At 43.9% G+C, this 17,764-nt stretch overlaps 1 protein-coding gene across 1 annotated transcript in view; it reads left to right on the top strand.

Annotated features, from left to right (window-relative positions):
• The first annotated feature begins 1,501 nt into the window (after nt 1–1,501).
• gabbr2 (gamma-aminobutyric acid (GABA) B receptor, 2) overlaps nt 1,502–17,764 on the top strand; it is a 224,248-nt gene continuing 207,985 nt past the window's right edge. Inside the window, exon 1 of the mRNA XM_033637561.2 lies at nt 1,502–2,573. Within this exon, the coding sequence (XP_033493452.1) occupies nt 2,259–2,573 (315 nt within the window). The 5' untranslated portion in view covers nt 1,502–2,258. The remainder of the gene's footprint in view (nt 2,574–17,764) is intronic.

The following is a 17,764-nucleotide window of genomic DNA, read 5'->3' as shown; positions in this document are numbered from 1 at the left end:
TATTTTGTAGGATGATTACGAATTCTTATAGTTGTCAGTATTGTATTTAAAGCATCCTGTCACCCGTGTTGCACTTTGGACTTCATCTTTAATATCTCCTCACTTAAGCAAAACTGTTGCTTCCTGTTCGTGGCGTGGGCGATGTGAAATGGGCCATAGTTCACACCTGTATCCACAAGGTGATTGTAACAAATGCGATATTTATGCACAGCGCCATGTTCGCCCTCGCGCTGAATATGAAAAAACACATTACATTCCCATTTGTGTTTCCATTCAGGCCGCTTTCAAACGAACCCCCTTGACGCAGATTGTAATTGCGCATGTGATATAATTGCGCAGGTCAAACCGCATGTGCTTCTGCTTTGAAACACAGTCGCAGCTGATGACTTGAAAGGCTTTCATGTTTTTTTTCCCACATGTGGAGAACAGTTACCCCCCGGCATCATATTCTGCTCGCTTCCCACGCCTTTTTAACAATACCACGAATTGTGTTGCAAACTACTGCAATAATTGCCTGTTTTTTGGACCTCAGGGGCCGCAGGCGAAGGTAATCCTTGTACACAGAGACAAGAATTAAAATGTGTATAACCTGCCTAGAGGGGAGCACAGGTAATGGGGGTAATGTACATACGTCAACAAGAGCAGAGGACGAGTTGAGCTGCGCCGGAGTGCAGCTCAGCACCATGGACAGCGCACGGGCTGCCCAGCAGGGACAATTCGCTGTCCATGGTGCTGCATTCATGCCTCAGAATCCAGTGTCTCCCAAAGATTTGATGATTTTACAGTGGAGAGAGTTAAACCGATCATTTGTAAACAGCCTCTACCAATTTCAATGTCTGCATTAAGTTCAGTTTTACCTTGAAAATAATTTCCCCCCTTTGGCCCCCCTCAAACAAGGACCCCTGGGGATGTCTGAGTCCAACTGCTTTTCCAGGTGGCAGTGTTTCTACACCACTAAATCAAAGCACATGCCAAAGTCCCAATTCCTTCCGGCACCTTCATTCCTAATATAGATTCTGATTATTTATATATTCTTTAATGATCCTATAATCTCTCTCGCCTCTTTTAATCCTGGTGTTGAGACGCACACAGCCTATATGTCTTATTACGCGCGGAGACAGTTCGGCAGGTACAGCCTGGGAATCAAAGCCCAGCTGCCTGTGGGAACTATCTCACCATCGCTTTGGTTATGCATTTATAATTAGTCACTAAAAATAAAGCTCTCAGAGGCGTTTTTAATGTGGCCGTTGTATGATAGGCAGCCTAACAGAGGTATACACAGCCCTGTATACTTTAACTAGCCTGCTCCATGCATGTCTGAAACGTCGTCTGCCTCCTGTAACATAAATCACCCTTGGCTGTCAAGCAGCTGATGAGTCTGCCCTGCATAAAGCCTATGCAGCCTTTCCACCAGGCTGTTGTATCCCCCTCCTCCCTCTCCTCCTCCTCCTTCCCTCCCTCCCTCGTTTCCTCTCCTCCTCCACATTCAGTGCTCCCTCTTGCGCGCACGGTGAGCAGCAGCAGCAGCAGCAGCAGCAGCGACGGCTTCAGCGCTTTTCTGACGCACCATCGGAGATGAGCATCCCAGTCCCACAGGCTGTCAAGGCAGACTCTCTCGACATCTCCCCCTCGGACCACTGTGGTCAAGCTTTCAGCATCAGCTCCATTTGTTTTTAGTCTATTTTCCGTATCGCTTCGTTGTCCCGTAATTTGTCAGATACAGCACTGCGTTTGGCAGGGATGCCCACAGTTGCCAGCTCTTGGCTTGGAATTTACTTCGGTGGTGATTTGGTATCCGCAACAACTGTCAACGAGAGTGATTGATTACTGTCTACACTTGCGGGGGTCTCCTTGTTTTGGGGGGCATCCGTCGGGACATTCTTGTGCTTCACAGATTAAGTGGTTGAAATTAAAGGTGAAAAGGGAGGTTGAATTAGAGGGCTGTTTTGACAGGAGATCGTTTGGATGACGGGCACCGAGAGGCAATAGCTCTCCCTCTGCAACGCGAATCTCTGCGCCCTTGGAATATTCTTACAGAGGCACTGTTATAGACTAGAAATATTTTTCTCAGTTTGCAGTCATAATCCATACGACGAGTTTGCCCACTGCAGGGGCTGCTGCGGCTTTCGTGTCTGCTGTGTTTTGAAATACGATTTCCTTGACGGGCGGGCGTCTGAGCATCCCAGACGAGCCCGAATTTGCGATGCCCAAGCAGTGAGAGTACGGTGGGATCTCATTTGGTCACCCTGCACTGTAGCATGGCTCCAGCCCGGAGGGACTGCAGCGGCTGGGAGATGTTCCTCCCGACGGGATGCCTGCTCCTCTCTGTTTTGCTATTTCACCCTGCCCTGGCCAAGGTGTGTAACGACCGCACCAAACACGGACAAGACAACAGCTGGTTCGCCAGGGACGGGGAAAACTTGCCCATCATGGTTCTTATGCCCATGAATGAATCGGCCCTGATGAGCAGCATCAGCCAGGGCATCGAGCCGGCGGTCCAACTGGCCATCCAGCACATACGGGAGTCCAGGAAGTACTCGTTCTCACTCATCACCAAAATCTATGACACCGAGGTAAACATACAGACTAAATCCTTTCACTAAGCTGCTGCTGGTGGGCTCAGCCGTTTTAAAACAGTTGTATATGGCTTGTGTGTGTGCGTGCGTGCGTGTATGTGCACGTGTGTGTGGCGCGCGCATTGCCCCGCAGCGCTCCTCACATTGTGCGTCCAAGGGGAAACGCTGGGTTCTGTTATGTTTGGTGTATGTGCAGCGTCGTTGTCGGTGAGCATGTTTTCATTGCGCAAAAGTCAGCTGCTATCACTTTCCCCCCTAAATGACAACACGGTGTTAATCCCTATTTTCTATCTTCATCTATCCTCATCTATCTCGCTGCTGTCGCCTGTCGTTAATGTTGCATTTTATATGTAACCCGGCATCATAACGCACCGCATCACCCGGTGCTCTTCCTATATTGGACGTTTTAATGGTTACCGCAATCTCAGGATGAAACAGAATGACAAGGCTGTCTGATGATGATTCAAATGTCATTCATCCCCGTCGCCCAATTGGATTTCAATTAAAACGCTGCATTCCTTTTTCCCCATTATCGTCACTTTATAAGATGTGTGTGTGACTTCAGATGTCTCTGCGCTATAAATATTTTTAGTCACGAATCAGTGTATCTCCTAACGATTAAAGGGCTGGTACTCATCGTGCCTGAAGATGGCGGTAATTGGATGTACGATTTCTTCTGACTCCTTGCACCCTTGCAAGGAGCTGCACCCCACAGCGCTCCAGCTCCAAATTAACATCTGTTTATTTGACAACAGTAAGGACAAAGCACTCTAACTGAAGTCCTCTTGAAGTTTAGTCACCGCTAAATCTCTGCAAAGCTTTGGCATTTGTAGGTGTGTTCTCCATAGTTTGTTTACACTTGAGTTGTTTGAATAAGTCAACAGTCCTGTTAGTGGCCTGATGTAGGGATTTACATGCTTTTGAGGACACAAAGCTACAGAGGAGTTTGAAGCTGCTGCATCTTACAGTTGCCATACCAATATGTGAGGATGTTGATAGCTGGACACATCTTTTTAGCAAGTCAACAACACCACAAATCTGTTGGATGACATTAAAACCATAAATTATAAACTAAAACTGTTGATAATGAATGGTATAATCTGAGGTTGATCAAAGTTTGTCTTATCAAAACATCAGATGGTAACTTCCTCCCCCTTTGTAGCAGCACTTCCTTTGGTTGTCCTGTCTAGCACTTACTCAGTATAGTATATGTGCACAGGTGTGTCCGTGTGAAAGAGCACACAAATCTCTGTTGACAGAGGTAAGCCCTCACAGGCAGCATGCGCTCAGACCATGGGATTAATATGCTCTTATGAGAGTTATGATTTTTCTCCTTCTATTCCCCGGGAGAGAAAGATGAGCTGGAAGCACGAGGTCAGTGGGCCAGCCTGACATCCACTCGCTGGGAACGTCTGATAGTGATGCCGGCGTTCTAATACTGACAATCAATGGGAACTCATGACAACAGTGTTATTTGATGACTTTGTGGTCAAAGGCTAAACTCTATTACGCTGTGCCACTGCCAGTCCCATGGTATTTGACATTTGTTTTGTATACGGGCCAGCTGAAAATCCGAGCTGTGATCATGGTTTCGGAAATGTCAAATTAAAAATATTCTACGCCTGCACTAAAACTCCCCCGGATACAAGCCAGCATATACAGTCAACACTCTCCCTTTTCATCATTCTGATAGTGGCAGACATTATAGACGTGTGTTTGTTACTGTGCTAGATGAGTTGTGTTAAAGGAAGACCGTTGCCCAGTGGTAGCCTGTTAGCTCTGGCTTCAATAACTCTAAGTAAAGAGCGGCCTGCCAACAACCCAGAGTATATTTACAAGCTATTGGAAATCATCTGCCACAGCCTGGCATGGTTAAAGTCAACAAGGGACCACAGAGAGTACTGTGAAGTGCAAATGGCAATATCTTACTGCGACAGAATATTATTATTATATATTTACAGAGGATCATAGAGAGTCAGAGACTTGATTGTGATTTCAGTAACATCTTAAGATATGAGAAAGTATTATTGTTTGTTCATATTAAATGAAGCGGCCTGAAGTGTTCCGAGTGTCTCAACACTCATGAGCATTTACAGGCGGATAAGACCTTTGCTCAGGACAAAGTTATTGCCGGATTGTTGACTATGTTGCTTGTGGAGCCTCTGACATGTTTATAGGAGCAATAATGTGAAGTTAGTGATGGCTGTGCTATTAACAGTTTATCATACGTGTGTTCATTATGCATTTTATTGACACGTAATCTTTTACTCACACATGAATAAAGGTGCCGAACACACTCACATACACATGGACACATGCACACAGCTTCCCCACATACCACATGCTCATGTCAGAAAACAATACATGCATCAGTGCATTTGTTGCAGCTTGCAGCAGGCCAAGTGTGTGTTTGTATGGTCTGTACACATGTGTGTGTATATGTGTGGGCACTGGGATTTAGCCTGGCAGATGTAAGTAATCAGTCCCCGAGCAGAGGCTCTTTATCCCTTTATCCCCTGTCGGTGGGGCCACGGGTAGACTGAGCAGGCCCAGTCCATCCCTTGGTGCTGTGGAGCTGGGTGGTGGTACTGATGATGGGGATGTTGAGGCTCTGGGGGGCTGTCTGATACTAACAGGCCTGAGAGCTGAGGGCTGTGTCGCTAGGATGAGGTCGCTGGTTGCTGGCAGATTGGAGAAGCAGTTACTAGAAGAAGAGCAGATGTCCTAATGTGGAATGCAGGCTGGTGTGAAACCAGTTTGATCAGGCCGAAGTTAGACTCCTAAGATGTCTCAACAATAAAGGCATTGTAGCAAGCCGAGGCAATTGCAGATGAGAACACATCTTTGCTTAAAAATCCAGAGCATTGCAGGTAGAAGAGAAGCAGGATGGATTATATCAACTGGGAGGCTTAGTGCTGGAGCAGGAGTTGGTCTTCCACCGCAGCTCTAGATGTGTGAGTGTGGGTTTTAGTGTAACCGAGGACTGATACTGTAACTCTGCAGGCTTAGAGGATCAAAGCTTTGGAGAGGACAGGAAGGCCTGGAAGAGGATGGAAGGGAGACTTTGGGCAGCGAGAGCATTCTAGGCTAAGCTACGCTAGTTCACCGGCTTATAGGATGTGTGACAGGCCCTTGAGAGGAGCCACTCAGGAAAAGATCACTTTTTTTTAGCAGAGTAGTTAACAAGTTACTTTTAATAGTGCTAGTTTTGAATTGCGCCGTGTTGATTTTAGCAATGGCAAAACATAAGAGACAGCAGATATAAATGGTAACCCACCAAATCAGTGAAATCAATATCAGTGAAAGTAAACTGATTCATATGCACTTTTCATTTCATAAAATTTTTCTAGCTGAGTTTACTGTTAGTGTAGCACAGTATTATGAGGACTCCGGTGATTTCTGAGGACACGCAGGTCCGTTTATGCTGAGACTAAGGCACAAGCACTGTTTTAGGATGTTGATATACAATGTAAAAAGTGTAAAACAGGCCTGCTGTGTCACAGATTGAGGGAAATGGGGGAGAAAATAGGACAAAGAAAGTCTAAATTCTCTCATCAGGCCTCCTGGAGGAATAGCAGATTTATATAATTTTACCCATTAGGGCTGTCACTTTTTCACGAGAACAAACACGTAATTCGTTCAATGGTACTGCAGGCGGTTGTGTCTTGTAATGGCAGCGGAAGTAAGATCGTTTTCCTGTGGTTGCTAGACTTTTCAGTGTAAAGTGACACCATCCAACACCTTTGGTTGGCAGTTGTGGGAAATTTTGTTTGCGATGACAAGAGGTGATAGCCTCATCTAAGGCGACGTGAAATTTGATATCAGCTCTTGATATTTCCTTTTCTCTTATCACTTTAAAAAGAGCAGTTTGGACCTCTTGGAGGAGATCTTGAACTTAATGCACTTATAGAGGATGTGCTCCCTACTATCATGTTTCCTATATTATAGCAGTCAGAGAAGAGTGAACACATGTATTTTTAAAAGCAAATCAATACAACCACAAAGACACAGAGTCTGCAGTTAGAGATGTGGATCTTGCCCATGTACAGTGCACCAGATACAGTATGCAGATGGGTATTTATAGTATATGACTATCCATCCATGCAATACTATGGGCCTCCTGAGACGACGTTAACAGTGACCTATGTTCACAGATACTGCTCACAGACTGCATCTCTTGCTCTACTCGGAGGGCTAGATGCAACATGTCACATTTGTGCACATGCTGGCTAAGCCTGAAACTACCGTACAGTACGGTCGTTCACAGGAGGAAAAGCACCCCCCTGAGTGTATCTAAGGCGTTCTGTCATTTTGTCAGAAGAGGTTACATTTTAAGTGAGAAGGCCTTACCATAATAGAGGTCAGGACGCTGCTGAGCATAGGTCTGAAGTCAAAGCGAGCTGGTTCAGCTTTGAGGAGAATCTGCTTTAGCAAAGTGTCATTTGTTTATAGTTTATGTCAGTTATATATTTATTCAGCGAGAGCGTCCCAGGGTGCCTTTCAGTGAGCTTACTGATTCACACACTGTAACTCACCTTTGAGCTTTTGTGTAAAACCATCTGACATGGGCCAAATGAAGCAGGGCCTTTGGACATCTTGTATGTCAGGATCTCATATTGTATGCCACATATTATCTAAATATCTGACATCCATTCGGTGCCGAGGCGGTGACCCAGGGGGGTCAACAAAGATTGCCTGTCACTGCTCCTAGGAGAGGGTGAATATTCAGGGGTAGTAAGGAAAAGCAGCCTGTGACAGCCTGGGTACTCTCTAGGCATACAGAAAGTGCTGAGTGTGGCTGTATCCACTGACCCGACACAGATAGTGGGGATCAATGTGCAGCAGCCCTTCTCATAGAACGAACAGGATCTCAGGGGAGAATCAGAGAGAGAGGCGAGAGAGAAGGAGATGTGTAGGGCTATGAGATGGAGATCCCGAAATAGGATTATATCATCTGCAGGAAGAGGAAATGGTCAGCCTCTTAATTCTTATTGGATCATAATGTAATGCCATTTGTGTTGTTTCTCTGAGGCTATATAGTTTAATGGCCATGTGGAAAAAAGAAATTACTGCATGCAATGAGGTGCGGTCGTTAGATCAGTTTAAGGCTCCCAAGATCTTGTGTTGTTGTGTCAATGATATCATTTTACAGGTTCATCAGACTGTTGTTTTAATGTAATTTTAATGTTTTTTTTTTCACTCTGATTCACGCAAAATTAGAGACAGATGGGTCACAGTTTAATAAAGTTACTAAAGTTGAGCTTTAATTGCTGACCTTTGTCTGAGTCAGACCGCCAGTGGCCTGGAGGGCTCGAGCAAGACGACCATAAATGTGAACTTTCCCGATAAAAGAGTCTCTAATGTGCCCCGAAGCTGGCTTTATAACAGATACTCCGACACATGAACATATATGGCACGTAAATGAATGGAAGTATGCTCATACACCCACACCACTGAACACACAGACCTGTCTCCTCTCTTCACAACCACACACACACGAAGCACATATACCCCCGCATATGGTCATAGCAGTTTTCAATTGGCACGCCTGCAGCACTGCCTGAGGTCAGGACAGTGTGGTCAGTTAGACATGAAATGTTCAGTTCCATAAAAATCAGATTGCTTTATACAACATCAGTGCCTTTATCCATCCCCGTCTTGCTGTGGGGAGTAGTCAAAAACCCTGCCTCACTAAAACAATCTTCATCAATCATTTGAAACCTTAACATGACATCTGCGTCTCTCTTTTTTACTTCCTGATCTCATCTTTTCTTGTGCACCATGACTCTTGCATTCATCTGTCTTTGCTTAATATTATTGATCAAGGACATTAAAATGAGAATGTTAATTATGGAAAATTGTAAATGGAAGATGCAGAGTTCGCTTCAGTGGCGATAAAAATGGTATAAACTGATTGAAGATGCTATTATGTATTATTTATATGATTTTTTACCAAAAAGAGACACAGTAGAGCTCCAGACTTTTGAGCATTCTCGCTAGTGTCGGATACTAGACCAGCTCGTGCTTAAGCCTGTTGTTGTCCATCAACACTCTTTAACCTCAGCTGACCTGACCTCTTAACCACTCTTTTCTGAGGTTCATTCCAGAGGTTCATCCGAAAACTTAAAAGGACAAATAAGTTAAGTTTGCCTGTTTCTCTTCTCAGGTATATTACTCACACTGAACATAGGCCAACATCTTCTCGCTAATATCTTAATAACGCAGTGCTTTATTTGATATAATATTGGTATTCCGAGCACTAAAACTCAGAAGGTGAGTTCAAGTGTGACAAAAACAAATTAGCCTCCTGGCTTTCTTCACCTTACACCTTGCATTTGCCTGGAGTAGATTACAGTATGTTTGACTGAATCGCTCGCGAGTATGTTGCTAATTTGATAGAGCAAGAGAGAGGTTTTGGCATTATCTCATGTCTGTGCGGTCACCCCGCAGGGCCTGATGTGCTGACCAAGTCAAGGGCTAATCGCATGAGAGAGGCAACGGCTGAATTCAATTTCAAAAGCACCTTAGGCAAGTCCTGTTGGTTGCTTACAAAGCAGTCAAAATGTGCGTTTGTGCATGAGTGCTGCTGGCGGCTGGGAGAGAATGGGAAATAGTCTGTACGCTGGTTGTGTGGGTGGAGGTACTGAATATCTCAGTGGCTGGTGAATGTGATTCTTTGAGAAGGACCCAATCACCACCCCACGCTGATATTGTTAAAAATCAGGCAATTGCACTGCAGCCTCCTGCTGAAATTTAACATAGCAGAATGTTGTGGCTGAAGGTGTCACTGTCGATGCTGCACATCTTTTTGTTTTTTCTGGATTGGGAAACCTGCCTTAGTGCAACTGGCTGGAATCTAATTTAGCTCTTTGTTAGCTCGCTGAACTTAATAATATGCAGTCGAGTGCCCTGTTGTCAGGCTCATTCATGGTGTCAGTGGACTGTACTGTGGTCAGCACTGTCACTTGGTGGTGTTAAAAGAGTATACATCAGTGCAAGGAAGAGTGCAACCTCCCATATAGAAAGATTGAGGACATACTATGTGAATATACTTAAAGGGGCAGTTCACCCTAAAATCAAAATACATATTTTCCTCTTGCCTGTAGTGCTGTTTATCAATCTAGACTGTTTTGGTGTGAGCTGATATTTATTTTCTCCAATAAAATTGAACCATATCACTGCATATATCTTCTGTGCAGTGATACAGTTGGTGGGTGTAGTTCAGTAGAAAGAAAATAGTTCCTACATGAAGCTGCTCACAACAAGGTCTGAGGATTATCTTGAGTAACTGGGTCATGATTTCTGGAAAGCAACATTGCTGTTGAGCCTTTTAGATGTATTTTACTTTGACCACCACAAGCTGAGTGCCATCTAGTTCCATTATATTCAAGAGAAAGCAGCTGATATCTTCAACACTCAGCAACTCACACCAAAACAATCTAGAGTGATAAAAAGCTCTACAGTTACGAGGAAAAATATGTTTTTGATTTTGTGGTGAGCTGTCCATTTTAATACATTCTCGCACCATGCATGCCTGAAACCATGAATAGAGAATCTAAAGCTCCACATATGTTTCCCCTGAATTCATTGCATCTTAATTACAACCAGGCGACACGCTCATGGAGTAAAAGCTTTAATGAATTCAGTTTGTGATAATCAATTAGGTTTCAAATGAATTTGTCATTGTCAAAATTTAATCTTCCTTTCTTTGTGCCATCCTATTGTGTTTTCCCAGCAGATGCTATGATGAGACATCTGTTGGCAAGCTCCCTCCCTCCCTCATCTTTTCTTTCCCTTTCTCTAAGACTCCACTGTCATTGAGGTGCACAATGACACCAAAAGGTGGTAATACAGGCATCTGGCTGCCATTAACATTAAACAAACAGTTACTCTCTGATTCACATGGCTGTACTGTGGTGCTGAGGGAGGAACACCCACTGGGAAATCACCCAGGAGATAGGAGCTTGGTGGGAGGATGGATGAAGAGGTGGGGGAGGCAGAGAATAAGGACTTTAGGAGGACGAGATATGGGAGGAGTAGAGTGGAGAGATGGAATGCGAGGCAGATAAAGTGCAGGAAAAAAAATACAACTTTAAAGTAGCGATAGATGAGAGCTGGGACGAGGATGAAAATCTCCCATCTTTATTCAGTGCTGCTGAAAATACTGACAAGATGGCTGCTGCCATGTTGAGTGCAACACTAAGTCAGTCTGTCTGCCTGCTTCTGCTGGTGCATCTATAAAGCTGCCATTGATCCCCAGCCAAGCCATTTGCACAGACAATTAACACAGTGCAAACTACTTAAAAAATCACTCTTTCTAACTTCCAAATGTGGCGTGGGTATTAGGATTCTTTCAGTATTTTTGTGTTTGTCGCTGAATGGTTTCAGAACGATATTCATGATGTTGTAGTTGGTTAACTGAGCTCAGTTTACTGCAGACAAGATCCAGGAGAATATGTGTTTGTGTGCTTATGGTTACCAGCCCCAAGAGAGGCGCCCTGCTGTTGCATGTCTGGAGTATTTCCATCACGAAAAGGTTGCATAAATGCATGTGAGTGTGAGTGAGAGACACAGGCTGAAGAGACAAAGGTGGTTGTATGTGTGAGATGGATTTCAGATTTTTAATATTGCTCTTCCTCCAATGGTGTTTGACCTTTCACCTTTAAAAAAAAACAGTACTCCTTCACCAGATGACCTTTTTAAGGATGATTTGTTTTGTGCTCAATATCGCCGTTGTCAGCCATTATTATACCTTAATCCTTAAAATTTTACCTTCCCCAGTCACTCCATCACTGTCTGCTCCTTTCACTGCTCATCACTCCTCCATCTCCTCCCTCACTCACACACATACATGTTCACCTCTCTGCCTCCCGTCCCTCTCCCGTGAGTGGACAGAAATGAAAGGATTATCGTGGAAAGGGTGTGCCGTTGTCATTAGAGATTGGACAAGTACTCTGTGCATGTTCATGTCTGTCGCTCTCAAGGGGGCCCAGCACAGAGCAATAAGCAGAGAGAGTCTGTCCTTGTCAGTCCTGTAATTACATTAAAGCTCATGTAATTCTTGGCCAAAAACAGGAGCCTACCGTCATCTGCTTCTTGGGAAAGGATGTGCGTATGCACGTGGGCACATGTGTGTGGGGTGTGCCTGAGAACGCTCACTTCAAGAGAAAGTGACTTTACGCCGGTGTTTGCGTACGTCCACACATGCAGTCTGTGTTTGACTATGTGTGTTTATGTGCTTGTGCATTTGCGTGATTCTGGCAGTGTGTATGATTGTGGCACGTGTACATCCCGCTCCCATGGGTCAGTGGCACTTAACACTTGCTCCCAGAGGACAGGTTGGTTGTCATGGCCACAGCTGGGGTGTGTGGAGACTCAGGCAGGTGCCACGGAAGAGTAATGGCCTTTCTTGCATTATCTTTATCTTTCTCGCCGTGACATATGTGCCCACACATGCACTTACTTTTTTCAGCAGTCTGACTCACTCACACATACCCCCCCACCCCCACCCCCCACCCCCCCACCCCCCCCACCCCACCCACACACACACACACACACAAAGCCCCAAACACATGTAAACAAACATGCATACCTGTTGTAACTGGTCAACAGAGGGCCCCAGGGTACATGCTGACCAAAGAGAATACAACACAAGTGGTTGAATCTAATACAACAAATATTCTTGCACTAAACGTTGCTTCATTTTAGCCATGTGATCTCAAGACATATGAAGGAGTAACTGTCATTCACTAACAGCCTCTATAGAGCCACCCTCTAGCAAAGTGAAATGTTCCAGCAGTACACACAGCAGTGCACCATGTAATAGAGCCTTTCCCACTGTTAAAAAGCAATTAAAGAACACCACTAAACTATCAAACAATAAGCTAAAAACCGTATAGACTTTATTAAAGTGATCGGTTTAGAGTACCTATAATTGTAATGTCTTAAATTTCCAAATCCAATATTACACTGCAGTTTTTTCTTAACATTTTTTTATCGCGTACAAATTGGTGAATTGCACGCCACACTTCCACATTCATGCTCTCCACCTTTTGTTTTACGCACAGGATTGCTGTTCGGATTTTAGAACATGTCACTGTCAGTGCTGTTCCTCTGTCCTCTAGAAAGAGATGTTCATCTTAAAGAGCAATTATACTGTTTCAGTCACACCAACAAGGACCTTTATTAAGCACCTGCTGGTAACGCAGCCTTCACAGTTATTATTTTACAGAAATAGACTGTTGGATTTAATACATTAAAGCTTCCTTGAGCAATATCTCATGCCTTTGTGCTCATCCAGCTGCAAGGAAACAAACTGTCAGTTCGCGTTTTGCTTTTCCTCTTCCGGTGTGTGCCATTTAGATTTTGCGGTCGTCAAACATTGTAATCCTCTGTGCGTTTTCCAGTATTTTCCTGCTTTAACTGACTGCTCACTGACTGCATGTGCGAGGATTGTCTGAAATTATAACTATTGTGATTTGTTGCTGGTAGTAGGCCCCAGCATGCGTCCATGTGGCACACTGCAGCTCTCTGCTCCAGCAGTCTCTGATACACATCAGACCTTTGTCCATTTGCCGCCCGCTCATAGTGGCTACCACTTCCCCATCCGTGATTGCTGGGGCCAGTTAGCGGAAAGCAGTTGGTGAGCCCATTGTGTGCCAGGAGCGATAACAACAGACAGTAGAATCACAGATGTAACCTACTCACACATACACACACATTCCCTGCCACGGTCCCTAAGTGCCCATGCAGTAGCAGTGGTCCACACATCTGTCATGCCCATCCAAAGCAGGCAATCATGCCACATGCGATCACAAAAGGCTGCGCAATGATGATAAGAGATCATTTGCAACCAAGCTCTATCTGCCATGGCTCAGTCCTAATCTTTGTGTGTGTGTATGTATGTCTGTATGTGTGTGCATGTGTGTGTTTTCATGGACGGATAGTTGGATAAATGGACAGCAGAACGGATTAAATTGTGCTTTCTTATGTTGTGTCGGTGGAATTCTGTTTTGTCAGTGAAAAAAACAGAAAGACCCAGGGGTGGGTTGTGTTTTGTTTAGAGCGATCTCAACTCCATTTGGCAAACAGACCCCAAACCACAACCCTAAACACACACACGCAACCATACATCCACACAGCCTCACTCAATCCGTTACACAGAGAAGTAGCTGGACCGTAAATGTTGCTCTCAGCTGCCCTACATGTTGTAATGAAGTAATTTCTCTTTGGTTAATACATGTCTAAACAAACCATGTTAAAGGCTAAAGAGCAGGAATTGTGGCTGTAAAGAGTAGTTAGTGTAACCGGGCATGCGTCAGGCTGCGGCTGATAGATGGGGTGGGGTCCTGATTGGAGGGACCCGCGGCTGCCTGACTGACTAATGAACTGTTACTGTAAGGCAGGAGACTTTATTGCCTTCTTTATAGGGAGAAGAGGGTACCATTATGACCTGGCCTGCGGTCTTATTTTATCCTTTTCCTAGTACATTTCTTGCCATGCACGCACACTCATGAACTGTGTACATACAAACACACACACACAGGGCCTAGTTCTCCCTGAAGGACCGTTATCTCTCATGGTTATTCGCAAAGGGCTTGATACAGCGCAGGTTGGTCAACAAATCACAGGCAGCTGATCTGATGACCAGGCAAGAATCTGCAGGATTTGTGGGTAAACGGTGTGTTTAAAACTAACATTATAGGTACAATTCCCACAAAATGCAGAGCCCTATAAATCAAGTGTTGAAGTTGTATTTTCATTGACAGCAGTCCTTCTCTGGCTAACAGAATGTGTGTGATTGGGTGTAGAGCTGCAGCAGCATGCTCAATAATGTACAAGAATTGTGAAAAGCGATTTCTAGTGGTGAAGCTGAAAGCTACAGATGTAATAGATGGCTCATGCCAAATGCTGAGATTTAGTTTTGATCAAATCTGAATGATTTAGCTAAAAAAAAGAAAAAGAAAAAGAGCAAAGCTGTTCAGTGTTGGCATTTGAGCAAAACAGATGCAGGCAAATGCCATTTGAACACTAATCCAGGGGACTCCACTTTCTCCGTGCTTTCCAGCTTCTCTGTACGCTTCGGTCACAAACCTCTGGTGATGCCGTGTTCCTTTATTTCCATCTGGGCTTCACATCGATCAGCAGTCTGAAGCCATGTGATTTAAGCACCGTCAGCTTGGGCTCTTGGGCCCGTTTCGTCAAATTTGCAGCATGTGAACTGATATTTGCAATATGCAATCACTTTTTTGACATGTGTCACAAAGAAATTACATTCTCAAGACACAGCTGGTCCCCACAGTGCTCAGTCAAGGAGGCAAGCTGTGTTTAGAAATTCATCCCAAATCACTTCAAGAGAATGAGAGTGGTCATGAAATATTTTCCCTGACCTAGAGTGCTCTCTTTCTCCTTCTCCTAACAGTTAAAAAAAGATACTTTGAACAAAATTAGTAACTTGTTTTAGCTGTATTTTGGGATTTGGACAAATGTCACTCTAGGACATAAACTTGTTTTGACATATTGTGACATATTGTCCGGGCTTTTCTCGCATCGCCTCAAGAGACCTTGCGCAACACTGCAAGACTTAGTATTTGAAACATGACATTTTGAAAGTTGTATCTGACTCATGCAGATCAAAAACACAGCCCATTAACAGCCATTCCCATTGCATTGGTTTCCAAAGAATTCTTCAAACGTGAAATCTGGAAATCTTGGATCGTAATTGACACGTTGAATAGAGACTGAGGGGATATATTTAGTATAATCTAATAATCCTCATCTCAGACAGTCTTATCTGGTGATAACACTATTTACATGATTAGATGCTCTTACTTTCATGCTGATTTCCTGCCTCCATCCAAACGCACAACAGTCTTTGCCAGAAAGCAGCTCCTCTGTTCATGAAGCCCAACTGTGTGTATTGATTTCATGGCTAAAAACAGGGTGATGGCAGAATGCCTGTTTTATTCTTCCTTTTGGGAAACATCCAAGAACAATTGATGCCACCCTTTTCTGCTTCTTAAAAATGGGCAGCTTGTTGACGCTATGGATCCAACTGCACCTGATTTTCACCACTTGCACAACGTCAGTTAAATCACGTTTTCACTTGACTTTCCTGTGACGTTTCATGGCCACAGATGCTTGAGGAATGCACATAAGGGGAATTCACCGCTGCTGCCAAAAGATAGCCTACTAGCCAACACTACCTCTGCCAGCCATGCTTTATTAAATTCTTTCATTATGTTTAAAATTCCAAGGTAAAAGGCCATCTGAGGCGTGAACGTCCCCCTTCAGCCATTTCAACACACCATATAGACAGATGAAGCAATCAAATCACCAAGTTAATGTATACAGTATATTCAGCTATTGCACTGACAGGAGACTGATGGGCAGTTTGTCTTTCAAATGGCAGCCTGTGTTTATAGAGAGACCCCCATTTTACAGTAAAGCAAGAACATCCCTGTCATGTATCATTCCTGCTTTTCGTAGCGCGATGGTTATTGGGCTTTCGCAAGATTTTATTGCCTCCCGTGTCTGTGATTGATGTGCCCAATGAACGGGGAGCGCTGGTTGGGCTGATGACACCCCAAGCTGAGAGAAGGAACGATGCCTATCACGCTAATTCAATAGAAAGCAGTTGGATAGTGAGTGAGATTTCATTATCCCACGTAAAGCAGATAATTCCAAGGGCCATCTGGACGGATGGAGGACATTACTCCTTAGGCGTATTCATATCAACATTTATATTCACACAGACAGAGCTATCACAACCCTGTGCTGATGTAACTGTAAACAAGCTGTCTATTGGCCAACATGGTGTTAGGCTAGCTGTTTCCGTTCTGACGGAGAGGACACCAATAAAGGTCCGCCAACTGTGACGACCTCACTGCTGCAGTAGTTTTTAGAGTATAAAGTTTGTTGGCATTAAGCATCTGCCAAACAACCCAAATGCTAATTTTAAACGTCCACTCCCTGCCAGGGATTTCAGTTCCATTTTACAGGCTCTTTAAAAAGGAAAAACCAACTCTTGTCCACACTGAGCTACAGTTCATGTTACACTAATTACTACCCTTATTAGTATTCTAGTGGAACATTAGCAATTAGCATAGCCATTAAAACCATAAGGGTCTCCTGTGGGGGAAAATAGAAAAGAAAAACAGAAATGAGGCTAAAATGTATGTTTGAAACCATTTTTACATGGCTGTGTTACTGCAATCTCGTTTTCACCTTTCGGCCTTGCTAGACGAATGTGTAAAAGGTCCTTTGGCGATGCATTGCCTTCTAATGTATGTAAATTGTGCGGAGAGGGGACATCAATTAGAGTTGGCGGTGTGCTCACACTGTGCATTTATTCATGAGGTTGGTAAACCTGCTAATTGTATGTACCAGAGACATCCATCGTGGATATTGACTGGATTAATGCAAACACAACTAATGACATGGATGCACATGATCTGGTGTATGCAACGTCGTAGCTGTGCCCACTGAACCTCACGCTCACTCTTCATACAAAGGTATGGATGAGTGTGTGTTTCTGTGTGCTCGGAGACATCCTCTGAACTTAAAAAAGAATAAGACCCACAATACTTAAGATGTTCACATGAATATTTAAAAACGGCATACAGAACAATTCTCCAGTGCTGACCTGTTGCTGGATGTATTCTTATTGAATAAATGAACATGCCTCATATTTACCAGATCACTGCTTTTGAGATGTATGAATCAGAATTAAACATTGTCCCTGGTGGTTGTTGGCAGCCTCCCTCTACATAAATATTATCTGTATGCCCTGTCTCTGTGCTGCTCTCTGCTCTGTTGACTTGCTCGTACACACTGGGGATCTTCTATTGATTTCTAGAAGGCCTTCATGCCGGCTTCTTCTGCTCACCGGAATCCCATTTTCAGGAAAGGGGTCTTCCATCTCTTATTGTGTGCAGCATCCCATCTTGTTTGTTCTGTGTGTTTCCCAAAGTATACAGTTATTTTGCTTCCTGCACAGGCTTTTCTTTTTATTTTCTATTTTAGGCCCTCTAGGAATTTACAATTTCTGGGAAACTGAATTTGCAGTATGGTTTAGTGATTTTATTTATCATGATTATTTAATTTCATACAGTGAACAAATAGAAAAAAGTATAGATAATACTGGACAAACAGCAGTAGGCCTCCATTTTAATACATTTATTTGTTCT

The sequence above is a fragment of the Epinephelus lanceolatus genome, chromosome 16, assembly GCF_041903045.1.
Source record: "Epinephelus lanceolatus isolate andai-2023 chromosome 16, ASM4190304v1, whole genome shotgun sequence".
Lineage (NCBI taxonomy): Eukaryota > Metazoa > Chordata > Actinopteri > Perciformes > Serranidae > Epinephelus > Epinephelus lanceolatus.
This window is presented reverse-complemented; position numbering and strand designations above follow the sequence as displayed.